This window comes from Suillus bovinus (assembly GCF_016758785.1).
Source record: "Suillus bovinus strain UH-Sbo-P2 chromosome Unknown EDB93scaffold_108, whole genome shotgun sequence".
NCBI lineage: Eukaryota > Fungi > Basidiomycota > Agaricomycetes > Boletales > Suillaceae > Suillus > Suillus bovinus.
The window spans coordinates 86,101-113,802 of NW_024542164.1; the positions used below are offsets into that span (position 1 = coordinate 86,101).

Sequence of the window (27,702 nt, forward strand, 5' to 3'; positions counted from 1 at the left end):
CAACGGCTCAGGCTTGGTCAGGCTCGGCTTAGGGCTCAGGCCTCGGCTTCATATCACAATAGTGCTACAACATGTCTAATGATTGAACAAATACATCTTCATCATCAGAATCTCGCTGCACTTCTTCATCATCCAATTCTTCACCCAATACATCCAGTAAGTCACCCATCTGAGGCTCAGGCTGGTCCAAGTCTCCATCACCCTCAGTAACAATGGAAGGATCCTCGCGAAACAACAACCCTCGTCTGATCATGCATTTGAGGCACTGAAGTGCCTCAACAATATCAGGTTTCAGACGGTTACATCGCTTACTAATTGTGATCCCTGCAGACGAGAAAGCTCGCTCGCTCAATACAGAGGTTGCCATTATGGAAAGGAAGTCACGGGCAAGTGATGCCCACACAGGGTAGTGTGGGGAGTTGATACCCCACCATTGAATAATGGACATCCCTCCGAGATGGTCCTTTGAGTTCAAGTATGCGTGAAAGTCACGCAACCACGGCTTCGATGGATCCGCGAAGTCAAAAGTGAAGCTGAGGATGTGCGAGACAGAGTCGGTGGATCCTGGCTTGGTGCGTCGAGTGCATCTTCATCACCGTCGGAAAGCTCATTAAGCAAAACATCTAATTTGTAGTTGCCAGTGCTGGTGTGAAGCTCCATAGATGCTGAGGACTTCGCCACATCATCACCATACATCTCACTATATCGTTCCTTATACTGCAAGAAGAAAGTCAACAACATTTCTTAAGTCAGAGATATAGACAAACGAAGTCCTGTAGGAATTGTCAATGGGTTGCAGTTAGTAAAGCACATAAAACTAAAAAAAAACTTACCTTTGATGAGCCGTTTGTTGGTATGGGGGCTCACCAGCTGGATTTTGTCGTTGTCGGCCCCATCTAAGTCAGTAGGGTCCAAGATAACAGCAGCGCGGTTTGCTATATGAGCTATTCTGTGGGAAAGAAGCTCTTGATCAGCTGCATTGTCCACACTAATCACCTTTGCTGATGGCACAGCAACCCGTTTAGGACGTGGCGCAGGCACTTCCTCAGTGTTGGAGTTGATGCTTGGCACCATTGGAAAATAAGGTTAGCCGGGCGATCAGCAAAAAAGGAGGGGTGATCCTGTAGTACGGACTGAAGAAACTATGCAGTTTCTCGGATATCACCGCAGGTCATAGATACTAGATTTTGTTGGCTGAAAGCCAGGGCTCAAAGGCCCGGCCCAGGCTTGAACAAACCTGAGGCCAAGCCTTGAGCCTACATAAGCCGCACCCTAAGGCCCGGCTAGGCTCGGCCTAAGTCAGCTGGGCTGGGCCCGGCCCACAGCCTGAAGTCGGGCCTTGCACATCACTACTCCCAAACATCAATCAGCCAAGCCTCCACTCAACAATGAAGAGCTCCATGCTATGGTTCAAGAGTTTATGCCAATTGGCTCCCATGATGATTCAGAAAGTGAGTATCCAATAGTTGTATATTTATGTTTCTGCTAATTCTATGCCAGTTCAATCAATTGGAGATCACCTGCATGATTACTAACACCATCATGGACCTGTCCCTCGCATAACCTGTAGACGCTAGTAGATCTAACAGAGAACACGTTCAGTATGTCGTGGAAACAATACTGACATTCATAAGTACCTAGCGGAGAACACACTGGTGTGATACATCAGTACTCAAGAAGAATGGACGTAGGAGTATCTACTCACCTCAGTATGTCATGGAAACAATAATGAGGTGACTGCAAGACGGAGCGAGACTTTGTACTGTCTGATAACGATTATGTAACAAGCTCAGGGAAAAGTGGAGCAGAGGTGTTTGTATGGTTGAGAAGGTAGAGCGAAGGCATTTGTATGGTCAAGAAGACAGAGAAGTGCCAAGCGACAATGAAGCAGGCTATAAGACAGTTTTGAGTTCACACTGTGTCACACTGGGTTCATATTCATGCAGTTACAGCTTATTGTTGATTCTCACTGAGCCTCAAGCAGGGATCTTGTGACGGTGAGACGTCGGTCTTTTTTTAGTGCATGCCCCCACCCCCGCCCCCACCCACCGTGCTCGGTTTGGCCGTCCGCCCCAGGTTGAGTGAGGTGGCATCCCCCTCCATCCTTCCACATCCAAGGCTGCATCATGCAAGCAGGCTTTGTACCAGCGCCTTTGTTGACTTACCTTGCCTTGCAGGGTTTGTTGGAGTTCCACGCAGTGATTGCCCCAGTTCATTCATGTCTGTGCGCATGCCAGGCGATTGTCAGTCAGTCAATGGCACCAGTGAGTGTGCAAGTGTATGGATCGTCTCCATTGCTGGCTGACATGCACCACACACAGGGCTTGCTGTTGAGGCTGTGCTGAGCAAGCGGTAAGCCTCATTGCCAGCTTGGGGGTGCCTTCACACATTTCTGTTCACAGATTCCCACCATCACGCCCCCTGATTGCAGGCAAGGAGTACCTCACAGAAGGCATGTCCCTGGAGGACGTGATCCTCCTGCGGCACCATTCTGACCGGGATGAGGAATGTAACTGTGACCCGGATGTAGAGGAACTTCTTCGGCATTCACACAACCAGGTGGCGATGCCAGAGAGTGATTCATCCTTGCATGGCTACATCAAGATGGGGTGAGTTGCTCACTATGCCTTCTCAACCCCTTCACCCATGCGCATCAGCAGGCTGCGGAAGCGCAAGTTCCCTGACCGCCAGCTGAAGCGCAAGTTCCCTGACCGCCTTGCTGCCGGTAGCACCTCTAGCAAGAAGCAGCACTTGAGCAGCGTGCAAAAAGAGCACTGCCACCAGCTGCCACCACTGCACCATTCGCTTCCCTGCAAGCCTGCGCCCTTTAAGTTGGCAGTTTGTAACAGCATCCCTATCAAGCCTGTGTTTTCAACCACATCGCAGGCAGCAGCTGTGGACTCCCCCACGCAACTCTCCTCCTTAGACCCATGCAAAGTCTCAGCCTCTGTGCGCCCAAAGGCTGAGGGCAAGGCAAGCAGGAATGCCAGGCAGCGCAAACTCCATGCCCAGGATCCCTCCAGGAAGGCAGAGGAGTTGAAGTCAAATGGAAGTGTTGACGCCCTCCGCTTTGGGGTGTCCACCAGTGGTTGGCAAGGCACCAACTTTGCTGCCACCAAGGAGGGTAAGATGCTCAGAGAGGAGTGGTATGACTACTTCATCCTGTTCCGTTTGTGCAAATTTGAAAGGGTTGCTTACCATGGGTGAGGGTGTAGTACTTCCTTGCAAGATGTGCTGAGCTTGCCCTCAGTGTTAAAACCCGTGTGAGGGATTGCCAGGGCCAGCTATGGCTTGTGCACACCTTTGTTGGGCCTCGCATTGAGGAGCTTCTTCCACTGTTTGAAGACGAGGCTGCAGCTTTTGTGAGTGCAGTGGAACAAACCAAGGGCAGCTTCACAGAGGGTGAGATGGAAAGCAATACCAGGGGGCGCCATTGGTTTTCTATCTGTGGCCATGACCGAAATTCCAAAAAAGTAAGCATCCTGCCCTTGAACTCCCCTGCATTTAAATTCATGGCCCTCCAGAAGCCCTCCCTCAGTGCTTGGCATGTCTCAAATCAGCAAGCAATTGATCAACTGTGGGCCCCTGGGAGTGTTGCATCAGAGATCAGGCAAGTTTGACCCGCATGGCCCATTTACAAAGGCCATCCACACTCACCTGCTCTGCCCAGTTCAATTATGAATGCGGTATTCAAAGCAGAATTCCCCCTTCTTGCCAAAAGGTACAAGACTTGTGCTGAAGGTCTAGGTATTACACCTCTGTATGGGCATTTTTTCAACTTTTGTTTGAATTCTGCCAGACCTGGGGTGAAACGAGTTCACTGCAGCCCTCACATAGATTGGAAAAACATTGCTATTGGCGTCTGTGTCATATTTGTATACGGTGTGTCAGACTGACCAAGCTTGGAGGGTGCTGAGCCTTACTTAACTCTAGGAAAGTTCAATAGCAAAGAGCGGTCTTGGCTTGTCATCTGGGAGGCAGACCTGGTGATTGAAATGCCTGCTGGCGTCTTTGTGATGTATCCATCCTCCCTGTTCTTCCACTTTAATGTGGATATGTGTGGTAAGTTTCAGAGGACATCCAAAGACTTGTGCCCCATATAGCTAACTGAGAGACCTCTCAGGTTGACTTGATTCTTTTGAAGTTCTATTCATAGTTATCGATATCGGCGACCACGAGATTGCCGAAGGAAATGCACTGCAGCAGGATGTCCTAGCCGGAGTTTCAAACCAAACCCAGCCTGATACGAACCATTCAGCTCTTCTTCCCTGAAATCGATCTTATGTATGGTGGTATACAGGATTGGAGACGGGGTGTGTGAGGATGACAACGTTTCAATTGTGATTTCATAAGGAAGATTTACCGATTCAATAATCAGATTTCATGCCGGTAAGTAGATCGCTTTCTAGCAGTCTCGATTACTAGGATAGATACAGATTGTGAATCTCTGGATATAGTGGGGTAGTAGTAGCATACAAAAGAGGGTTATATCGACTGCCAGCGTCGTACTCGTCAGCGTTGTCGCACCGACTTAAACAAGAAAATAATAGTACTATAGTATGTCATTCACACCCATCCATTCTCATCCACGCCACACACAGGCATTCAAAATTTGACTCATACACCCACCCTTCTCTTCTTCACCTCCCTCCCTCTTGTTCGTCCCCTGTCGTCACCATCTGACTCGCCTATACCCTTCTCTTTCTCCCTTTCCCTCTCGCGCTCACGCAGCATACGGACAGAACCGCCTCTCACCACCGTTCTGGTGCGCGAAAGACTACGCTCTTCCCGTGCTGCGCTGCGCGTACGTGGTTTACACATGTTATCGTCAGCAAGCGGGCGAGTTTTGTCATCTGCAGTAGAGCGGGTCTTTTGTTCGTCTACAGTAGAGCGTGTTCTTGTGCGTTCTCGAGCAGGACGCAAGGGGATGTCTGGTTGTGGGTCGGGTTCAGATTCAGAAACAGCGTCTACGACTGGTGATGCGACATGGGATTTGTGGAGGTTGGATTTAGGTAGGGGTATGCTGCGTGCTTGGACAAGGGTAACTGATGATATGAATGTACCAGATTTGGAGAGGGGTTTGGGTGTAGGTCTAGGCGTGGAAGCTTTTGAAGTAGGTTTAGAAGCTGACCTGGGCGAAGCATCGACGTTTGATTTTGCGTTTACTTTGGCCTTGTCCTTCTTCCTTATGCTAGCGCTTAGGTCACTGCTGGAGACGGATACACTCCGCTTGCGTTTACGGCCGTGACATCCCGTCGCAGAACACGACACTAGTTTATCGTCGTGGATGGTAGAATCTGCGCGAAAACGCGCGCGTTTGGTGTCCGTCTATATTTGAAATTAGTCTTTGAATTCTGAAGTACGAAATGATGCTCACTGTGTGTCTTCCCTCATAACACCACCCATCCGGGGGACCCATATCTCCCGTCCCTTCGACGCTCCTTCCACAGCATCCCCACAAGGTCTCGTACGCAGAACGATCGACGAGTGCGCTTTCATCGTCATGTGAAATGCGGCAAGATGTGTCTGTATTTGAAAGTTCGAAGAAGGAGGAGTGGCAGCGCACGCAATGGAGTTGTGGTGGCGGGGAGAGTTCGTGGAAGAAATGGGTAAGCGCGGTGAGTGTGCGTGGGGAGGGGGGTATCAGTGGGGGATCGGAGGTCGGGCAGAGGTGGGCGAGGGTGTATGTGTGTAGGGTCTGGGGAGGGACGGAGCGTACGAGGTCATACAAGACACTCGAGTCTGTTACCTCCGGTTCTGGCTCAGGCTCTGTCGCAGTAGTGGGTGGTGATGTGGGCGAGGGGGCTACTGGGGAGTCAGTGTGGGAAATTGAGGGAGAGGGTGTATGTAGTTGTATGTTGGATGATGAATCGGGCTTGCGAGTGAAGAGACTGAAGACCATCGTATTGAACGCTGATCTGTTAGTCTTTCGGTTAAAACACTTATATAAGGGGTAGATAATGAAACAAAGGAAGGACGGTAGAAACGATATCTAGACAATAATATAATCTACTCCCTCGAGGTCAACGCGTGCAGCACACACCTGTATGCCAAACAATCACAAATACGACTCGGAGATTTTCCATGCTGTCTCTCGCAATGCTGGAACGTGTTTTCCTGCAGAAGCTCTCGCAGCAGGGATCACACGATGCAAGCACGAGTCCAGCCGGTAAGATAATTTCCTTCCTCAGCTTGAAGCCACCTTGCACTGAGTTTCAAATCTTCGCTGATCTATAAATACTTCAGACCCATCTTCTTCCCTCATGACTCAGATGAGCTGTAACCGGTCCATCGCTGAGACGGGTGTCATAGATATCGTCACTGTCGCAGGGATCCTCAAACACGCCCACATCAAAATTTTGTTTCTTCGCTCTGCCCCTGCTACTCCCTCATAAATTATCACCATCCAAGCTTGGATGGGTTACATTCTACGCTCCTTGTGAGTATAGCCAGCGGGTGTCTGGGGACGTTCTTATTTGGCTGTCCTTAAGACGTGATCGTTCATTGACGTCTATACACGATACGCTCAAGGGCCGCTATTGTGACCCCGAGCAGTATTTTTGCTTTGTTTGACCTCTCCGATCCATTCCTCACAGCCTGCCAAGTACTCGTCGCTTCCTTTCTCAAACATATGCTCATATGTATACCTCAGGTTGTCGGTTTGGCACTGGTGAACTGGGCAAGTTGCATTCAATATTTTACCTAACTCACCAGCGCTAGACCTCAATCATTTTCTAGCATTCCTAAACATCTCGTTTGCATTGGGGTGTGAGCGGCCATGAGATGTCTGGTTGATTTCTTGATCGTAAAGACACCAATGCGAGCCTGTCGATATGCAGTTGTCACTGTCCTTTATGGCGTATTCCGCCCAAGATCGGACGAGTTGAGGTTCTGCAAGCAATTGTGAGTGTTGTGAGCGTGTTTCTATTTTTTTATTGTTGTGGGTACTGGAAATACTCGCTTCCTGATGTTGCGACTAAGTGCGTTATACGTGCCGCGTCTCATTCATGAATTAATGTTCGTGAATTACATCCAGGTGGTCCCGCACGCCTCAGGGTCTTGTTTTGGAGCTGGCAAGAGAATCTTGCTTGCTATCAAGTAAGCTGTAGGAATCAAGTCCAACTCGCCAACGTTAGCGATGAACGTGCCACACCAATTCCTACGTTGATCACTTGCCTGTAACAGCACATGCTGAATCCATGTTCATGTTAAATGCATTTCTGACATTGACGAGCGAGATCGAGGTTTCGGATGTCCCAGCTGGCGACGCACATGCCATACCCTATGACCCGCACCCGCTGTTCACCATCTTCACTTCGTTAGCAGTCCTATTAAGGGCGTTCTTATTTTATGATTCTTTTCGTTCTCTCCTTGCACGCGTACGTACCACTCGTAACATCGAGAGTCGTCGATGCAACTCTGCCCTCTCATGGTTTTTATTGTTAATATATTCAGGATGGCGGACACTTCCTCTGGCCCTGGCGAAATGTTTTTGTCGTGTCGTGCACTCAGTAACAACATCACGAAGTCAACTCGTCAGTGCTAACGAAGCAAATGCTAGATGATATGGATTCATCTCAACTAATGACTTCAGTCTTGGTTAACTTCAGGATGTCAGTGATTGCATTCAAATGACAGAAGAATCTTCGTCATTGACCAGTATTAGCATGCATGTCTCTCTGCTATGTCTCACTACGCTCACCTATGTTTTACAGATCCATTTAACAAGTACGATGAAGGTGGGGGTTATTGAATGCTCATGAGCCTAGTCACCAACGATGAAATGTAGTCCTCACAAACTTCACCCGAACTTGCAGCACGGATAAACTAATGCTCTGGACCGGCTCCAGCAGGCGAAGCACTTTTGGCCATTTTTGAAAATCCCTATGATTATTAACGTGAGGGCTATTGACAGGTCGCAACGCACGACGTGTTGCTCCTCCGTATGTATTTGGCTAGTGAGAATTTCGCTGGTAATGACTCAGGTCTTGGATTCAGCATCAGTGCCGCTACAGCAACCTACATATTCAGAACGTGCACGACCGTCTAACGAACTTTACAACCAAACTAGAGTATAAAGAGTTGCCACGGTGTGTTGCCATCGATGGCTTTACAGTGTTTTGGAATGGATTCGTTTCTCCGTCCTCATTTTACCTAGGACATTCGTGGCATGGGCATCACCGCCTACACCACGTTTATTTGCCGATAGACCTATGGTGAATACGGCGAAAATAATTCGAGACGAGGGCAGGCACGTCAAATATAGGAAACGAGTCAAAGCAATGTTTTTTTAGACGCTCAAGCGAAAGCCAATGCTGACACGGTCGGTATATGACCCGAGAACGGTTGAGCTAATAGCATGGGTCTCTATGTTGCGCTAGAGTTTTTTTTAACAAAAATGCTCCCGTATTCGCTGGTACATAATGCGGATTGGCAACAGAGATCGGTCATGAAGAATGTTGAATGATTGAGTGAGAGGTTTAATACTACAGCATATACGTACGCCATTCTCCATAAGAGCACATATACAACATTGATCAGTTTGGGAAATAGTAATATTGATGTTCTAGCACAGGAACTTCGGTCATGGCTATGAAAGCCCAACGTGCTTATCCATGGCGATCGATGGCACTCCGTGTTTTGCTGATTTCGGGGTTTCCAGTGTGCTAGATGCTTGTCACAGTGAGAGGTTGTTGTCAATGATTCGCAACGAGTATTCGTAACCGCTGACGTGAATCACTACCGAGGGGGACGACGTGAACAGAGTACTTGAATTCTGTCCATAAAGTGGCATTGCAGTATATCCTTCGAGCACGATCTGCGCAAAAAAGGAACGCATTTGAGAAGTTGAAGAGTAAGTTCAGGGTGAAAGGAAGCGAAAAGCACGCAAATGGACAGCATGACAGAATGGACACGATTAACACCGAGCCGCCGGAAATGCGTACAGAAAAGCGCCACATCAATGAGCTGAACAGACCATGCAAAGCGTTAAATGAACTACGCTGTAGAGACTTTTGTGAGGCTGCTCATGTTCCAGAACGGCGAGGGTACTCTCGGGATGGCATAGCATTTCGCATGCGGAAGACCATACAGTCGCGATTGCTTTTATGCAAAATGAAGGCCCCATCTTATTAAGAATCATCAGGAGGTCGACCTCCAAAATTGTTGATTTGGTGAGCCACACTGGTCGAACTCGTTCATTCGTTGCATTAAAAGTGCATGATTAACTTGTGCCTAAACAAGCAATTTTGATGGACATGAGGCAATGGGTAAAAATAAATGCTGTGCAACGCACAGGCGCCATGCTGAAGGTGCGTGTTAGGGAAGGGGTTGTGATACGCATGCACATTCAGGCAGCTGATTTGCTCGCTCGTTTTCCAAGTTGCTAGCCTCCAGGTAACATCAAACTAATCTGGACTGTTAGCGTTGACGAAGTGACCATCGGCAGGTAAAGTGCACCAGCACCGTCCAACGAGTTAGGCATCCTTCGAAATCACTATCCACGCAAGGTCGCAGTATACCTCACCGACGGTCCTTCGAATACTTCCAAATAAAACATTGTCCGCATCTGCTAAACCTCGTTGGCGGAGAAACGGGACATGATGTACAGATCGCGACAACCCAGAAGTAAATCAACTCTGACTCCTGTGTTGACCTTGGAGGGTCACAAAGATCTTCCTCGGTCCATCTCGTACTTTCCGGACGGAAAGCGAATAATTAGCGGGTCAAGCGATAAGACCACTCGTGAATGGGACCTGGAAACGGGAAAGGAAATCGAGGAGGCGCGAGATAATTCTCAGCGGGACATACATGCTGTAGGGGTATCAAGGAATGGTCGATGGGTTGTCTCCGCAGGTGGGGATTTCAACATTGGGGAGCTCAAAGTCTGTGAGGTCGAGACGGGGGCCGTGAGAACATTTGAAGGACACTCATTTAGCATCAACTGCATCGATATCTCCGGGGACAGCACACTACTGGCGAGCGCGTCATTGGATGGTACAGTGCGGATATGGAGTTTAGAAGGAGATCAACTCGTGGCTGGCCCATTTAAAAGTATCAAGTGGGTGGGTGCAGTTCGATTCTCACAAGACTCAAAGAAACTCGCCGCAATATCATTCTGGGGCAAATCCCTTGAAGTTTGGGATGTCCAATCACAGAATTTGGACGTTCACATGAGCGTAGAAGGGGTCTGTCATGATACATGTGCACCAGCTGTGTTTTGGACCACCAAAGATAAAACCATCGTAGCTGCATTCAGCTTTACAGACGAGGCTTCAAATGAGACGATCTATGAATTCGACGCACTTGCACTGCAGACTATTGGAGCCCCCTTTGAAGGACACACTAGGAGCATCAACTGTCTAGCACTTTCATTTGATTGTGCTCTCCTCGCTAGTGCTGCTAAAGACAACACCATCAAGCTCTGGGCATTCGAGTCCCGCCAGCTCCTCGCCTCATTCTTTGCCCTGTCGATCTACCGCCTTATCCTCTCACCCGACTCGCGCCAACTAGTTTACACCACCCTTATAATGGATGATTACAGCATCTACCTATGCAACATTCCCCCTGAGATCCTTGCTAGTATTCAACCTGTACCACAAATTAAAGTGCGCAGCCAACCCCAAAATCATTCATGTACTAACATTTTCTTGAAGACAAGTGCTCCTACACACCCACACCTGGCTTATGTACTCATCCCTTTCTTTTGTTCATTCACACCACTCTATTAATCCTATTTTCGCAGTCTGACGCGCTCTCTCTCACTGTGAATCATTCCACTAGTGATGCCTCACCAAATGCGCAACGGAGACTCCCTTCCTACTCTTTGTTACCTCTCTCTATCAGTTCCACCCGTCGTCGCACAGGGTCCGAATCCTGGACTAGCAGACACCCCAAAACCTCTTACATACCGCCTACCGACCTGCGACCGCTCACTGACATGCAGTTGTCGCCTGATAAGATGTTTGGCAGGCATTCCGAACAAGGATTCCAGTCACTGCGCCAGAACACACTGCATTCCAACGGAGGACTCCCAAGTACAACAATATCGCCTGTTACAGTTCTTTCCCCGCCACCGCATGTACCGTCTTCTACAGTAGGTCCATGGTTATCCCAGCCACCTCTCGACCCTCGCGAGATCCTTCCCTCTTCTTCCCATATGTATACAGATATCTGCGCTCGCAATGATGAGCTTGATGATCTCCCTACTAAAGTAATGCTCCAAGACCTTTCAAAATATATCACCAAAGACGATGACTATCCTATTGCTCGTGGTGGGTTTGGGGAGATCTGGAAATGTACTTTTTACATCGATCGTAGTTCGGTCAAAGTTAGTTTGCCGTCTTTTGTCTGTCCTTCTGTCTATAATTAACAATTTTGCAGGTCGCAGTGAAAGCATTGCAGATGTATGTTGATGATCAACTTGGGCCAGCGAAGATGAAAAAGATGAAAGCAAGTGTCTCACCGAAGGATTGAGTCTATCACTTACACCACAGGGCGCGCTTCATAGAGGATCAAGCGTGAACTCAGGATATGTGCCAACCTCAAGCATGCGAATATTTTGCGCGTTTATGGTTATACGCATGGCTTCGGCCCATTTCCAGCGATAGTCAGTCCTTGGGCGGAGAATGGTAATCTGACAGTCTATTTGGAGCGTGAGGGTGCGGCTCTGACTCTCGTTCGACGATTCCAGCTGGCAAGTCCTCTCTTCGTGTATTTGGGTCAACAAGAAAACTGATAGAAAATTTAGCTAAGAGATATCATAGCTGGTCTGCAATATCGTGAGTGAGAGACCTTACTGTTGCCGGACAGAGCTCTAAGTACTCCTCATAGTTCACGTTAACAGTGTCATCCACGGTGACTTCAATGGAGTGAGTTCGATCTTCTCGATAGTTACAATTTAATTGAGATGCGAGCTCCAGCCTAATGTGCTCATCCGTGGTGACGGCACTGCATGTATTGCTGACTTCGGTCTTTCCTTGATGTATTCCGAGGTCATAAGTGCCTCTCAGGCTTCTTGGACGTCCACGCTCAAAGGAAACACGCGATGGATGGCTCCTGAACTTCTTGTACTAGAGCGGGAAGACGGATCTCCAACTCATCCGAGCGAGCAGAGCGACATCTTTTCGTTCGGCGGTATCATGTTGCAGGTACGTCTGGAAGACTCTCGACTTATCGATGGCATCATGAAGTTTTCCTTTAGGTCCTCAGCAACAAAATTCCTTATTATTACCTCGCGAATGATGCTGCAATTGTACTATGCATAGCTAGGTCGGAGAAGCCTTTCCGATCTCGTTATCCTGAGCTCCCTGAAAAGTATTGGGCATTTATCGAGCAGTGTTGGTCTACTGATCCTCGGGACCGTCCATCGACGGAGGGAGCTGATGTGACGATCAGGAATGAATATTACTCGCTGTTGAGATCTCGTTGATTCTTGAACTGCTCTGTATTCAACAACTTGTTTACAGTACAACCAACAAGATAAGGCACAGTAAGATAATGCTGTTACCTGTACTGTAAACGTAGGCTCACTCCCAGACATTTCCTGCAATGTGATATGAGATTACTAGTTGCTCGTCTACACCGTGTGCAATGAGTCCAATACGGTGTCCACTGATTTGTCTGTGCATGCCTCAAGCCGCGTCAGACACCATGTCAAAGGATCGACATCCTGATGTAGTGGTACAGATGCAGACGGGTCGGGCGCAGGTTGTCTTTATGAATTCTTATGGAAAGCGGGAGTGATCAGCTTCGCTAAGCAAGTTTGTTTGGTTTTCACCTGTCAGACCCCCAACCACTGCTTGACCTCTATGTATTAATGTTGTCGATAGTTAAATTTGATTATCATTGGCAGCAATCAGGGTGGTTACAGGTAGTGACTCGGGGAATACTGATCGTGCCTTAAAGAGCTCGAAACGCAAAGTGTCAGGAATCCGGCTTTGCTTTAGCTAACATCGCTCCAGTGCACAGGCCCGGGACATTATGACTGATCGTCCTCGGCGTGCCAACCAGCATAAACCATGTCGTGAGTTGTAATCCTGCATCATTAAAAACTTTCATTGATTGTTGGGTGAGCATAGCCCCTGCCAATGAAATTCAAGAACCGGCTCAGTTTTATTTCACGCTTGGGATGAGCGATGTTGAAATCGTGCACCATCTCAAAGACCACTACAACCAGGAAGAATATGGACTCAGGTTTGTGTCATGGTGTCTTACATATTCCCAATTTGAGTAAACTAAATATTTGTTGTGCCAGTGTCATCACCTTTCGTCGGATGCGAAATGGCTGGGGTTGGAAACGCACTAGGCAACAGCAACATACTCTCCAATCCATTGAACTGCATGTCCGGGAGATTTGGCAGTGATTTCCCCACCGAGGCGATACTCTTCACAGCTAAATCTGTCTTCAATCAGTGAATTGATTGCTAAGCTGCTCAAGATCACTGAGCCAACTGCTGTGCAAGCTAGGCATTGTGGACGACTCAAGCGCAGGTGTTTTTGGTGCGCAGGAGTTAATGATGTCTGGCCCCAAGACCAGCATGACAAATGGCTGCGCTTTGGGCTATGGCTGCATATCAGCCTCGATCCATTCACTGGGTGGATTAACTGGCTCAAAGTTTGGTGGACCAACAAAAATCCCCGCCTCATTGCACGATACTACCTTGACTGTTGTCGAAAACTTGGGGGTATGTCATCATCGCTCTCACATCCATCAGACATTGATTGTATTTTGTTTTGTATCTTAGCGGTACCTTTGATTACCCAGAGTGATCCAGGTTCCCAGAACTTTGCGGTTGCCAACACCCAAACAATGATTCACCATCACCTAGATCCTGGGCTCAACGGAACACTTCAGCACCGCTGGATGCAAAAGCACCAGAACATCAAGCCTGAAATCATGTGGTCTGTATTCCGTAGGGACTTCGCTCCGGGCTTTGAGAACATGCTGGCTGAAGGTGTTGTGAGAGGACTATATGACATAAACAACACTTTGCAAAAGTATGTGATCTTTCATCAGATACACATTCACTGACAATCACCATCAATAATGTAGCTATGTGTTTCACTGGCTTGCAATTTCCATGGCTCCAGGCTGAACTTGATGCATGGGCTCGTCGACGGAACCATAATGCTCCTCGCAAGGATAAAAACAAGATTCTTCCTCATGGCATTCCTGCAATCATCCGCGCAAAACATCGTGAATTTAACTCACTTGACTTCAAGGTACATTGCCCATTGTCACCACTCAACAATGACACTACTTACTTGTCTCAAGATTCCAGTGCCAAGCGAGCTCTTTGACGAGGTTGAAGCAATATATGCTCCCTCTAATCACCCAGTCTTCGATCTGGTGCCACCTTCATTTGAACAATGCGCACAATACCTCTATGCTTTACTAGGCAATCCTCAAGTGTCATTGGATTCGTTCTGGAATGTGTATCAGATGTTACTGGCACAGTTCCAGGCAATTGAAGGTGACAAGGACCTGACTGTTCTGCTTTCACAGGGAGTCACCGAACCTGAATACGAGGATGTTCCTTTGCTTCCAAGCATGCAGGAACTCCCTCAAAATTCTGGCTTAGTGGGACCTACTAGTTTTCAATATATCAGCAGCATAGCAAATCCACCAACACAAGCACTTCATGGTGTTCAGGACTGGGGAGCACAAGGGGAGAATTGTGATGATGAAGACCAACCAGAGTATGCAGAGTTTACAGATTCTGAGTCTGACGTCGAAAGAGATCATAGCGAAAATGCTTAAATTTACTACATACAGCAGTCGAAAGTTGTGAAACTGAGTTCGTGTTTACTGAGTACAAGCTTGAAAATCCAAAGACACACTTGGGGCACATCAGTGTGCAAACAGGTGGGAGGCAGAAGGTAAACATCGGCAGTGTTAGTACCCTTTGTTCAGTACTGTGTATACATCCTTGGAGAATGTTGGTCACCAGGTCACAGATGAAGCTGTGCGAGTTCATAACCATTCCTTTGATATTCTCGCCTATCAATATCAGCACTGGTGCAACGTGCGCGATTGGGGATGCAGCAAAGAGGGTGCTATATGCGTCTGGGGGTCATTAGTGGAAGTGTGAGCGTTGGCATTAGCAACAGGAGGGAGTTTGATGTGGGCAATGTGAGGGTTGCAGATGGATGCTTGTTGGCCTATTACTGTATGCGCACAAAAGGGGGCATTAGACATCGAAACATGTGAATGAAAAAGGGGGATGTACAATGAGCAGCAATGAACCCACCATGACTGGCCCCCAGAATGAAGTTTGACAGTGATGCACATGTGATGCACATGTGATGCAACACTGATGCGGCATGAATAAAGTTTGATGTGGCAGGGATGCGGCACTGACACAGTATGTGCTATGTTGATGCAGCACTGATAGTGGGCCTTGATGCGGCATAGAGTGTGAATATTGATATCAGTGCAGAGAGTGTGAAGATGTTTGGGAGAACTTGTCGTGGTGTGAGTGGTGCTCGACCCAGCATAAACAAGGCTTCTGACATGCCATGTTGGGGGTTGACACTTGACGTGGTGGTGCAGAGTATAGAGAGTGGATTGAGCTTGACAGACTGAAATTGAGGCTTGATGCAGTGAGACAATACTTGATACTGTGTCTGAAAGCCAACATAGATGAACAAATTAGATGCTTATAGAGCCTGTATGCAGGCAGACACTCATCTATTGATCATTAAGCTTAAGGATAATGGGAGGATTAAAAGCAAGATTGAAAGTTATCTGTACCCTAGAATTTGTTACAGTGCTGCATCACGGTCACGTCACAGCCGCAGCAGGTGCGGCAGGACCGCGTCAATTTCACCTGGCCCTTTCCAACCCACTTTGATATCACCACTCAACTTAGAGATTTTGGATCCTCATTTATTACTTTATATTGGTACCAGAGTGCACGCGGTGCTTGTAGCTCTACCCTCCTCACTTAGTAACTGCCTTTGGTGTAGCTGGGTGGCAAACAGTGTAAATAGGTGGAGCTCGCACTGAATTTTGGCTCACTTTCCTTGCCCTCCCTATCGTTCCATCCTCAAATGTCTCACTTTGTGGTATTTGAACCTCCATTGATTCTCACGCTTCTTGTGTTTCTCTGTTACGACTGGGATAGTTCTGCTGTTGCCAGTCAAGATAGACCTGTCGGGCGAACAGTTCGTCGGCCTTCCTAATACAAGGAAGGTTTCTGGTGGTTCCTACTGCATGAGCCGCGGCTTCTATGCAGGATCAGCGGCGAGTGGTTTTAGCACTTCTACCGCAATCAAGGGTTTCAGGCTAAGACAGTGAGTGACTGCCTTAGAATCAGAGTTCAGGCTACTAAGGGTGGAGACCTTAGTAGATCAGGTTTCAAGGGGAAAACCCAGTAGATTAAGTTAAGGAATATAGCTATGGTACATGGGGTTTATATAGGTACAAAGGAGCGGCGTAGCCGCGACAAGAAAAGTAACAGAGATAGGAAAAAGAGTACAACCTATCAAGATAGCAAGAATAGGTGAAACCGCCATGCGGCGCAAGATAGTATCTATGTTACAATCAAGAAAGAAGAGAAGTGCGGACAGCCCGCTTGATAAGAGAATAGCTGAGTCTAGATGAGTCTAGAGTCGGCGGCATGGTTACAAGAAAAGAAAAATAGAATAGGAGTAAATGTTATTGTAACATTCTCTAGATCTGTTTCTCACTGTTTTGTGGTAGGTAACCTGCCCAATATCTATATTTTTTTCATTTACTCACCATCTTGCAGAACGACATGTTCCTCTTGAAAGTACCGTGTTGTGTTTTGCTCATCCTGCATGAACATTGACCTGCACCAAACTGGTCCAGTGCATGACCGTGCGGTGTTAGTGAATATTTTTCGGGAATTTTGCATGGAATGAATTTTGTGTTATTTGGCTCGAAGATGACTCACCTAGATTCTCATGCATATGAAGCTTCCATGAAAAATACTTTCTGTGTATGTTTGTTTGTGGGAACTTCCAGGAAACTTTAAATACACATGTTACCCGGTTTTGCTTTATGACATATGCTACGTCTCTAAATAACACCAAATACAAACAAGTTTCAACATATTATGTAAACCATGTTCTCTTACCACAGTCAGCTGATCTATGACTAAGCCTCACAAATCATGTTCACCTACGTATGATTCACACGGGTATTATGATCTATGACAAATAATGTAGTATATCTAGATACATGAGAAAACGAAAATTGAATATACCTAGGTATGCGGGAGTAAATTAGCACAGCCACATAGATTTGTCTATATAAGAGCTTGTTCGGTAACCTGAGTTTGAATGAAAGTTGGGTGCAAAGTTTGACAATGCACAGCATTGAACAGGCGGCACGACGAACGCCGGTGTCGGAGATCGAATGTCTTTCCCTTCCGACCATGGCCACGAAATCTGTTATCAGCCATCGCGCATATGATCAGCGCAGAAAGCAGATCTTTGTAGCAGTCGCTACTTTCATAATCTGTAGCCAACTCCAGCTGATACAAATGTCTTTACCAAAGGAGAAGGCTCACTGGGAGGATGCTGAGGTTGATGCCCTCCTCGACTATCTTATCACACAACGATCAAAGTTGGCTGGAACCAACTTCAAAGAACCGACCTACAATGAAGCTGCCCTCAAGATCGCAGGGTTGAAGAAAAGTGGCCCAGTAAAGACGGCATCACATTGCAGGGTTAAATGGGCAGGGGTATGTTGTCTCTTGTGCCACTCTGAGTCCAGCCATCGCTGATGCAAATATTTTAGTTAAAATCTACTTACAATGCTATTGAGAAATATCGCAACCGATCCAGGTGTCATTGGGATAGTGAACATGGTGCTAGCATTCAGGGGGAGGCAGCTGAATCTGTGTGGAATGAATTTATTCACGTATGTAATCACATTTATGTATTAATTTCAGCTGAATTTATCTTGCCACAGAGCAGCTCTGGGAAGTCCATGAAGTCGTTCAAGAACACCGGTTGGAGGTTCTACAACAAGATGGACCAAATCCTACCGACTAACAGCATTGCACATGGATCTGCTTCATACAACCCCACGTCATCAGCTGCAACCGGCACTCAAGTCCCAGTGCCAGGTCCCAGTGTCAGTAACATCACTGATGATGCCGCACCAGTACCAGGTCCCAGCACCAGCACCAGCAACATCACTCATGATGTCAGTACTAGTATCCCCTCCCTCATGCCGCCTCCTTCTTCTACCTCTAGCCTGGGAAAGCGCCAGCTCGACGATATGACGTCAGTTGCCCCTTCTGCATCCATCATGTCTGAGTCGGTCTCGCAGCTGGTACCATCAGAATCCGACAGCAAGAAGCTCAAGTTAACGGGTACGAGTCGGCGTAGCAGTGGGAATGGTGGCAGAAAGGGCAAAGATGCTGCCAGCGCCGCCGCATGGATGAACCTGCAAGGTTCCATTAATCGCCTGACCGATGGTCTTACAACATCGACCGTCACTGAAGATTCTCGAGTGGTGGATGAAACAAGACGTGCACTGGACAGCATGCAAGCAGAAGAGGACTTGTCGCATGATGAGAAGATTGTCCTCTTGAACGCGTTCTTGCTGAATGTGAGAATATGCACTGTGTATTTGAGTACCACGCCGGAGCTTCGCATTGGTTTTTTGCGGTCTATCATTCAACAAGTCAAGCACAATATTCCATTTTTGTAGTAGTAGCAGAATGTTGTACTACTACTGTATCAAATAGCATCATCGTTGTCAGCATCATTTTCAAGCTCTGCATACTGTTCATCATCTGAAGCCGCCTCCTCATCACTTTCCAAGAACTGATCTACATCCATCAAGTCTCGTTCATACAAGTAGTTTTGATAATCCTCCCACATTTGCGTTGCAATCTGATCACGAAGGTTGTTTGTGTTGGTATGAATGGGCGCTGCACCTGAGTTATCAGTGTCGGCATGTCCTGGAGGTGCTGGGAAGGTGTCGTGATGGTTGTCATTGACAACGGGTATGTGCGGCAAAGGACCTTCGTCTGGGTCATGAGCGCGGATGTAATTGTGAAGAGCGCATAGCGCTGTAGGAATCCACACCTGAATGTCAATGCTATATTCAGGGGATATGAGAAGGATGCGAAAACGACGTTTCACAACACCAAAAATTCGTTCAATGACGTTGCGAGCTGATGCATGACGGAGGTTGAACAACTCTTCTTTGTTAACAGGTCTAAAAAATAATGTCAGATGAGCAAAAAAAAACAACTGAAGGTTTACCTAGTGCTAGCACGGCCCCATTCAGCAAGGTGATAGCGAATGCCACGATAGGGGACTAAGAGCTCTTTACATGAGGGGAACCCTGAATCAGCAAGAAGATATTTTCCAGGCGGGATATTCAGGCCATCATTGCGAGCTACATCCCAGAGTCGAGCATCGGTTGCTGATCCCTCCCAGCCGGTCAGTGTGAATGTAAAATTGAGGTCAAAATCGCACACAAAAAGGCAATTTTGAGAGATGAAGCCTTTGCGATTGTAATAGAGGTGGCGGCTGTGTGAAGGAGGGTATGCATGGATATGACTGCCGTCAATCGCTCCGATGGCATCTTTGAAGTAAGGCCAGCGTTTTGGGTTGTCGCGAATTTCACTTGAGACAGGTGTGCTGTCAGTGGGAAGGCGGACATGTGTTGTGTAGAATGGATGGGACGAAAAAATAAAGAGCATCTTGCGGAAATAGCTGTTATATGAGTGACTTGGGGTTAGTACTAAGTTCAAGCAAGGTTTTGCAAACTACAAACCGAGAGACTGTATCATTTGACCGCTGGAATCGTTCCGCGAGATGTCTTAAAGATAATCCGGTCACACACGCATATAGGAATATTGCCAGCTGCTCCTCTAATGATACGTGGCGTGAATCTGCATGGCCAAGGCTTCGAAGATCGCTGACCAAACTCTCAAAGACCTCAACATGCACCCCAAGCTCACAGCGTATGCGTTCAGGGTGGCCAACAATTAATTCCATCACCCATTCTTGACCGGTCAATGACGAAGTGTGGTAGGGCTCAGGATCCTCAGGGGTCTGTTGTATGAGTAGATGTGTAGTAGCGGCAAGCAATATGTTTATCAGGAGAGCAATGTAACGGAAAGTGCGCTTGCGGACTTCTGCTCTTGCGATGTGCACCGTATCCGGTTGAGTTTGCTGAAGAAGATGAGCTGCAGTGAGATGCCCCCCATGGGGGGTAATGGGATTAGGGAATAGTGGCTGATTTACTGATAGGAGTCCCTGTGGATCCATGGCTGGTATGTTGTACCGACTCGTAATACCTGTGATGATCAGCACTGATCCTTTTCAGTCTCCACTCACAACTCAGACGCACCTGCGCCACATCAAAATTGTGCGTTGAAGTAAAGTTGCTCTAATGTGGATTACCGAACAAGCTCTAAGGACCTCCGTTTTGGCCTGAAATCAATCAATCTGACTCCCAGAGTCACCCTTAATAAAATTGCGAGTGAGGTTTGTGTGTGATCAGCATCAGCAACAACCACGAAGAGTTGTTCGACATTGTCAGGTGAATTGATGAGGCAGTAGGAGCCATTGAGCTCACTGTGCTCAACAACCTGCAAGGCCCAGTTATTTGTTTTGAGAAATCTCTTGTTTTTTTCTGAGTGTTTGTGTTTGTGTGCGCTGTCCTGCATGATGTGGGAATCATGCATGGACATGAATACTAGGTGACCCTCAAAAGATAAAGTCTGTTAGCTTAGTCCTCAGACTAGTCAACCCATACCTTGGTTTCAAACCATGGTCCATATTTCCAGTTTTCCCCAAGTTTCATGATCTGAATATGTTTTGACGGAAAAAGTCTAATGTGAGATGGGAATCACATTTAGACCTAGTTGATGTGAGAAGGGAAATGAAGGTTAAGGTATAGCCTTGCCTTTGGCTTATTCACTTTGGCTAGAGAAAACCATAGAGAAAAGTACAAAGCCAATAAAAAACCTATCCAAAAAGACCGTGTTTCAATTCCTGCCAACTGCATTATTTTTTTGACTGTGTTTCAATTCCTGCCAACTGTCTTATTTTTGCTACCTACTTTTCTCTAGTGTTTCTTTACTTTACTTTTTCATTAGGATGCTTTGACTCACCTGACACTTCATAAAATTGTACCCATAAGGTATGATGTCATTATGATGTCATAAGACTCCACAGATACTCCTGCAGGTATTCTGTTGAAAGATATTATGTCATCAAGCTCTAGATTATTCTACTCTACAATGACATCATTCATGATGTCATTTCCTTCTAGAATATTCTGCTCCACAATGACTCACTCTGACTCACTCATGGAAGGTTCTGGAATCTTTTGATCCACAATGATGTCACTCTTGATGTCATTATGATGTCATTACTCCACATTCCAGAATGTTCTGCTCCACAATGATGTCATAGCTCCATCTTTCACTTGTATTTTATTCTTTTATTGGGTTTGACCCAATATTTTGATTGGTCCTCCTTGTTTTTTATTGTTTGTGAACCTAGGTTACTTTCCCACACAAAATGTATATAAGGAGAGCCCATTCTCCTCCAAAAAAAATATGATCTCCCATTTGTAGCAATCTGCCTATCAGATATTTCACTTGCAAAGTTAGTCCCTTTGAAGTGAGACAAGTGCAGGGAAAAGAATTCCCTTGAGATTATAAGTTTCTTACCTTAGAAACTTATTTAGTGCTATAGGCCAAGCGTTCTTGGTCACATATATTGTCTTTGAGACCCCTTTGTCTCATTGCTCTGTGCCCTTTGACTAAGTGATCTTAGTCATCTATCATATTGTTGAGACCACGTCTCACTAGTAGTCCCATAGACCAAGCGATCTTGGTCAAGTTATAGTCCCCTTTGTTCAAGTGATCTTGAACATATATTGTATATTTGAGACCATTGTCTCACAGTCAGGTGTCCATAGACCAAGCGATCTTGGTCATATTTTGTATATTTGAGACCACGTCTCACTAGTTCCAGTATCCAAGTCCAGAGCCTAGAAGGAGATTTCCTAGGCAAATACATTCCAGAAACCGAATTACGTGTCTAGAAGCTTATTCCTAGACAAGAGATTTGAGTTTCAATAAAGAAAAGTAAAGCTCCGGCTAGGTTGATCTTTATAAAAAGATTAGTTTAGCGAGCCTCCCAAGAACTCACACATTATCTACCATGAAATAGGAAAAGTCGTAGACCGTGTTAATCGAGGACTGGCAAGCAGTCTTATCCAAAGTGTAATTGTGGTGTCATTACATTTACACGACTTTATATAAGACCCTCAGTTATTAAGACAGCGCGTGTCTCTGTTTCTCTCTCTCTATCTCTGTTTCTCTAGGATTGGGATCTATTTCATTTTGATTGGGATCTATTTCATTTTGTCTGGGATCTATTTCTTTTAGTTTGGGATCTATTTCCTTATCTCTGTTTCACTAGTCTGGGTTCTGTTTCACTCTACCTATTTCTTTAGCTCGGGATCTGTTTCATTCTATCTACCCATTGAAGGCTAACAGTCTGAGTGCTCATACCCTTACCGTCTGGACGGTAACCTATGACACGATGCACGACGCATCCCCTTTGCCCTGTTCCCTTTCTTGATCTCTGACTCGGTGCGCAGTCGCACATGCGACTTATACTTAGATCCGCAGCTGCACGATCGTGCCTCTGCGCGTTTCACTTCTTACTTTGATCTTTGACTCACTTTCTTATCTAGCACGTTCTACCTCGACCGAACGTGCCTTCCTGTTATAGTTATACCCTTTACCGATTGCCTCTCCCGGTAGTACGAGTTATCACCCACTAATACGTCTCCTGTCCTCTATATAAACACGCTACCATGTACCATATCCCTTAACTTGAATCTACTTGGTTCTTGACCTCCTACTCTCACCAGAGTGATCCTTTCTGCCTCGCCAGCAGTCTATATTCTATCTTCTTATCTGCTCATCGTGGATAAGCCTATAGTCTCGATCTTTACTCATCGACTTCGTCGACGAGCAAAGCCCCTGTTAACTAGTCGGACTTCTGTCCTTCTAATTAACGACAATCCTTACGATTAACCTTTGGGTGTTGTAAGCCTAGGCCGATATAGCTTATCGTCTCGCACCCACGTGACATAAGCTACCCGATTTGGACATAGGCGTTAAATCGTACTTGCCGAAGACACGCCAAGTACGACCCCTAACCTTGGGCTAGCCCAAGGACGTCCACAGACCGTTGACGACACAAGCTCTGTTTGAGCGTCGCCAACAGATACCATCCAAGTCGTAACAAAAGATTCAAGTTACCTTCTAGCCCTCGACACCCATCGAGGACAGAAACAGATACAAGACGACCACTCCCTGGACACGCAAGTTCTCTTGGGAGCGCGACCCGAATCAGGAAGATCCTGACGAAGAAGAGGTAGATGGACAGTTTAGCTCTCCCACCTCACCGACAGAGCAGTACCACTCAGACGAGGGACTGAACGACGAAGAAGATCTAGGAAACACTCCGACTTCTGAAGAGGACTTTCCAGATGAAGTACCTCCCCGAAACACTAGCGCCAATCCGAAGACAAGAATGTCTAACCCATCATCCTCCTCCACCGCCGTCGTAGTTCGTGCCCCTGAACTCAAAGCAGGGTCACCAACGGACTACGATGGGAACACCGACGACGCACAACGATGGCTCTACAGCTTAAAGACGTACTTCCTCATCAACCCCACCGTCTATTGCAGCGAGCAGATCATGGTATCCGTCGCCCTGTCATTAATGACAAAGAACAGCGCTAAAGCATGGGCTGATAACTTCTATCGCGAAGCTTTCAGCACCAACCCTCCGAAATTCGGAACATTCGCAGAATTCGAGAAAGGATTCAACCTTGCATTTCAACCCGTTGATAAGCAGGTGAATGCCCTTACCGAAATCGCCGAACTCAGAATGGGAAACAACGTTACGGACTACATCTCGAAGTTCAAAACGTTGGCTACCATCGCCAATATCAAGGAAGGCGTGACACTCTCACACTTCTTTGAGAAAGGCTTGAACCCAAGCCTTCGCGAAGCAATCTACAGGAAGGAGACACTTCCTGACACCATTGAAAAGTGGTACACTTCTGTGGTACAGCTCGACGCTAACTACCACAGGAGCAAGGCCGTCTCTGCCAACTCCCGCAACCAACACACCCGATACGCCCCTCGCAGGTTCCAAGTACTACCCCAAGCCTAATGTCTCATCGTCCAGAGACCCTAACGCTATGGACGTAGACCGCACCCTCTCTCAGGCAGAGAAAGACGAATGCTACAAGAAGGGCCTTTGCTTCTCATGCAAAGAGCATGGCCACAGAGCCAACGATCCCAGATTCCACCCGAAGATACGACGTGGAGAGAAGAAAGATACCAAAGGAAAGACTCCGGTAACGACTGGTAGAGACCAGCGTGATGACGAAACCTCTGAAGACGACATGGAGACCAACAGGCTCCAAGGAGAAGAGGATTTTTAGAGCGGAGGACCGCAAAAGCAACGTGCGTCCCCTCCTTAGATATCCTGTGTACTCATACTGTAGGAAAAGAAAATGAATTCCGTGTCCCGGTGACACTTTTCTCTTCCACGAGTACGAAAACCGTTGCAACAACAGCCATCATCGACTCAGGGGCTGGGGGAACATTTATTTGTGACACCTTCGTAAAGAAGCACAATATTCGAACCCACCTCCTGAAGAAACCCTTCCGCATCACCACAGTAGATGGAAGTCAATCCACTGCTGGGAAGGTCACCCGATACTGCATACTCTTCGTCCGACTCGACGGACGAACTATGTGGGGAAAGTTTAACGTCACTAGACTTTCCGAACGAGACGATATCTTGCTAGGGAAACCCTGGCTATCCGCCATGAAACCAGATATCGATTGGGGACGCAACGAAATCACTATGCTCCCCACACCCAGATCCAGACACGTTGAGGATCTACTCAACAAGATTCGAAGAAGGAACGGGGTAACCCCCTACCGATTCGAAGGTCTCAGACCTATGATCGAGGACGAGGAAGAGGCACCTTTCAAACCTCTCAAGTCACTCCCCCTGGGTACGGAACACATACTCGAAGAAATTCGACGCAAGAAGAAGAAAAAGAAGACGAAGAAGGCAAAACCTGCCAAGGAGGTACCCGCCGAAGAAAAGCATTTCGAAATGCCTCAAGAAACCTGACGTCATGGAAGACGTCTGGGTAGGGAAGATCGAATCCCCTACCCGAAGTCAAGGAAGTCGCGACTTACCCCTTGACTGACGACGAGATTCTTATAGAATACTCGACCGATGGTTCTTCGGTCAGATTGATCGAGAACCTCACCTTCGATACTCCCCTAACTAGGGATGGAACCTCCAAGACGGAGACCACGAAGACAAGAAGACTCCCCTTCGCAACATTTGGATCCTTGCTACGGCGAAGGAGGAGTACACGAAAACCAGTAACAAGGCGCAGGAATTCGCCAAGGACAAAGCTCAAGAAACGAAGAAGAAACCATTCGAAGAGCTCGTCCCCGAATACCTTCACGACTTCGCAGATATATTCGCGAAGGATGGGCTTAACAAGCTCCCCCCATCGAGACCAGGTGTAGACCACCGGATCGAAACGAAGGAAGGTTTTATTCCAAAATCTTCCCGAGCTTACCCTCTCTCTCCAAAAGAGACAGAAGCGGTTAAAGCGTTTCTGGACGAACATATCCAGAAAGATTTTATCCAACCATCGAAGTCGCCTCAAGCCTCTGGCTTCTTCTTTGTAGGAAAGAAGGACGGCTCCCTTCGCCCCTGTCAGGACTACCGATACATCAACGAATGGACTATCAAGAACGCATATCCACTTCCCGCTCATTCCGCCTCTCATCGCCAAACTCAAAGACGCGAAATACTTCACCAAAGTGGATGTCCGTTCAGGATACAACAATATCTTGATTCCACCCCGACGACAGATGGAAGGCAGCCTTCTCGACAACTTTTGGGCTCTTCGAGCCAAAAGTGATGTTCTTTGGGCTCTGTAACTCGCCAGCGACGTTCCAGGCCTACATGAACCAGACGTTCAGCAAGGAGATAGATGAAGGATGGCTCATCGTCTATATGGACGACATCCTAATATTCTCTTCTGACCTTGCAGAACACCAGATACGCACCCGTAGGGTTTTAGAGAAGCTCCGTCAGGAGCAAGCTCTTCCTCAAACCCGAAAAGTGCACTTTCGACTCCCAAGAGGTAGAGTACCTTGGGATGATCATCCGACCCGGACAGGTTGCCATGGACCCAGCAAAACTCAAGGGGATCAGCGAATGGCAGACTCCATCGACGGTAAAAGAAGTCAGATCCTTCCTAGGATTCTGCAATTTCTACCGTCATTTCATCTCCCATTATTCCGACCTCGCTCGCCCCCTCCTCGACCTCACAAAGAAAGACACCGTGTTTTCTTGGTCCACAGACTGCGAAGCTTCATTCCTGAAGCTAAAGCAATGTTTTACCACCGAACCTGTACTCCGGAACCCCGACCCCTCTCGCCAGTTTGCACTGGCCACAGACACATCGCTATTTGCGACAGGAGCTGTTACAATAACATTTACTCCTATTTCTTTTTTCTTTTTTTCTGTAACCATGCCACCGATTCTAGACCTATCTAGACTCGGCTATTCTCTTATCAAGCGGGCTGTCCGCACTTCTCTTCTTTCTGATTGTAACATAGATACTATCTTGCGCCGCATGGCGGTTTCACCTATCTTTGCTATCTTGATAGGTTGTACTCTTTTCCCTATCTTTGTTACCGTTCTTGTCGCGGCTACGCCGCTCCCTTTTTCCTATATAAACCCCATGTACCATAGATATATTCCTTAACTTAATCTACTGGGTTTTCCCCTTGAATCCTGATCTACTAAGGTCTCCACCCTTAGTAGCCTGAACTCTGATTCTAAGACAGTCACTCACTGTCTTAACCTGAAACCCTTGATTGCGGTAGAAGTGCTAAAACCACTCACCGCCTAGGCAGAAGTGCTAAAACCACTCGCCGCTGATCCTGCATAGAAGCCGCGGCTCGTGCAGTAGGAACCACCAGAAACCTTCCTTGTATTAGGAAGGCCGACGAACTGTTCGCCCGACAGGTCTATCTTGACCGGCAACAGCAGAACTATCCCAGTCGTAACAAAAGATTAAGTTCCTCACCCAGTACCCTGTTTTCCAACAGTACTTTGACACCATTGATTCGATAACCGCGAACATCCTTGCCGCCGCATTTGGAAACATGTCGGGACATTCCGCATCATCCAGTGCCACCGCCGCAGCAGCAGCAGCCGCAGCCGTCCATAGACCGGTTGAAATCAAGATCGGAACCCCACCGACCTTTGATGGCAACGAGAAGAACGCAAAAAGCTTTTTGCTCTCGGTTGCCGCCTACCTTGACATCAACAGTGAAATCTATGACACTGACAAGAAATGCATCATCTTCGCCACCTCTTTCATGAATGAAAAGACGGCACTGACCTGGAAGGAGGACTTCCTGACTTTAGCCCAAGACACCACGAGGCTAGACAAGAACAAGCAACCCATTGGGTATGGAACGTGGGAAGATTTCAAGAAAGCCTTCCTCAAGGCATTCACCACGGGAGAAGCAGCCACCGAAGCGTGGATCAAGCTTAGGACCTTCAAGCAAGAAGGGTCCTTAGAAGAATACATCGCGGAGATCAGGCATCTCTTCC

General features: G+C 47.2%; 5 protein-coding genes across 5 annotated transcripts; 3 read left to right on the forward strand and 2 right to left on the reverse strand.

Moving 5' to 3' along the window:
• Positions 1–1,388: 1,388 nt before the first annotated feature.
• Positions 1,389–4,570, forward strand: EDB93DRAFT_1264008 (uncharacterized protein; the record flags this gene model as incomplete). Its single annotated transcript, XM_041454212.1, has 12 exons — positions 1,389–1,451; positions 2,021–2,081; positions 2,178–2,264; positions 2,322–2,352; positions 2,403–2,609; positions 2,661–3,203; positions 3,251–3,362; positions 3,400–3,473; positions 3,671–3,721; positions 3,800–3,882; positions 3,934–4,062; positions 4,157–4,570. The coding sequence occupies 12 exons, from the start codon at positions 1,389–1,391 to the stop codon at positions 4,270–4,272; spliced, it is 1,557 nt and encodes a 518-aa protein (XP_041302011.1). The 3' UTR covers positions 4,273–4,570.
• On the reverse strand, positions 4,239–6,169 carry EDB93DRAFT_1180920 (uncharacterized protein). Its single transcript, XM_041450648.1, has 3 exons — positions 5,378–6,169; positions 4,437–5,328; positions 4,239–4,389 (listed from the first exon to the last, which is right to left on the reverse strand). Exons 1-2 carry the CDS (start codon positions 5,900–5,902, stop codon positions 4,618–4,620), a joined length of 1,236 nt encoding a protein of 411 aa, XP_041302012.1. The 5' UTR covers positions 5,903–6,169; the 3' UTR covers positions 4,239–4,389; positions 4,437–4,617.
• Positions 6,170–8,417: 2,248 nt separating this feature from the next.
• Positions 8,418–9,202, reverse strand: EDB93DRAFT_1180945 (uncharacterized protein). The gene has a single exon (XM_041450649.1). It carries the CDS (start codon positions 8,958–8,960, stop codon positions 8,697–8,699), a length of 264 nt encoding a protein of 87 aa, XP_041302013.1. The 5' UTR covers positions 8,961–9,202; the 3' UTR covers positions 8,418–8,696.
• Positions 9,203–11,258: 2,056 nt separating this feature from the next.
• On the forward strand, positions 11,259–12,580 carry EDB93DRAFT_1234215 (kinase-like protein). Its single transcript, XM_041451326.1, has 7 exons — positions 11,259–11,329; positions 11,383–11,451; positions 11,510–11,695; positions 11,750–11,780; positions 11,833–11,870; positions 11,922–12,149; positions 12,203–12,580. The coding sequence occupies exons 2-7, from the start codon at positions 11,404–11,406 to the stop codon at positions 12,428–12,430; spliced, it is 759 nt and encodes a 252-aa protein (XP_041302014.1). The 5' UTR covers positions 11,259–11,329; positions 11,383–11,403; the 3' UTR covers positions 12,431–12,580.
• A 401-nt stretch (positions 12,581–12,981) lies between these two features.
• Positions 12,982–14,761, forward strand: EDB93DRAFT_1332123 (uncharacterized protein; the record flags this gene model as incomplete). Its single annotated transcript, XM_041455235.1, has 7 exons — positions 12,982–13,024; positions 13,080–13,194; positions 13,256–13,360; positions 13,414–13,685; positions 13,746–13,955; positions 14,018–14,223; positions 14,276–14,761. 7 exons carry the CDS (start codon positions 12,982–12,984, stop codon positions 14,759–14,761), a joined length of 1,437 nt encoding a protein of 478 aa, XP_041302015.1.
• Between the last annotated feature and the right edge of the window lie 12,941 nt (positions 14,762–27,702).

Excerpts from the sequence above, each read along its gene's own strand:
- EDB93DRAFT_1180920 (XM_041450648.1), bottom strand. The coding sequence starts at position 5,902 with ATGGTCTTCAGTCTCTTCACTCGCAAGCCCGATTCATCATCCAACATA. Across the intron at positions 5,329-5,377 it reads GTTATGAGGGAAGACACACA|ACGGACACCAAACGCGCGCG; the intron begins GTGAGCATCATT and ends TTTCAAATATAG.
- EDB93DRAFT_1234215 (XM_041451326.1), top strand. The coding sequence starts at position 11,404 with ATGTATGTTGATGATCAACTTGGGCCAGCGAAGATGAAAAAGATGAAA. Across the intron at positions 11,452-11,509 it reads CGAAGATGAAAAAGATGAAA|AGGATCAAGCGTGAACTCAG; the intron begins GCAAGTGTCTCA and ends CGCGCTTCATAG. Across the intron at positions 11,696-11,749 it reads TCGTTCGACGATTCCAGCTG|CTAAGAGATATCATAGCTGG; the intron begins GCAAGTCCTCTC and ends TAGAAAATTTAG.
- EDB93DRAFT_1180945 (XM_041450649.1), bottom strand. The coding sequence starts at position 8,960 with ATGTGGCGCTTTTCTGTACGCATTTCCGGCGGCTCGGTGTTAATCGTG.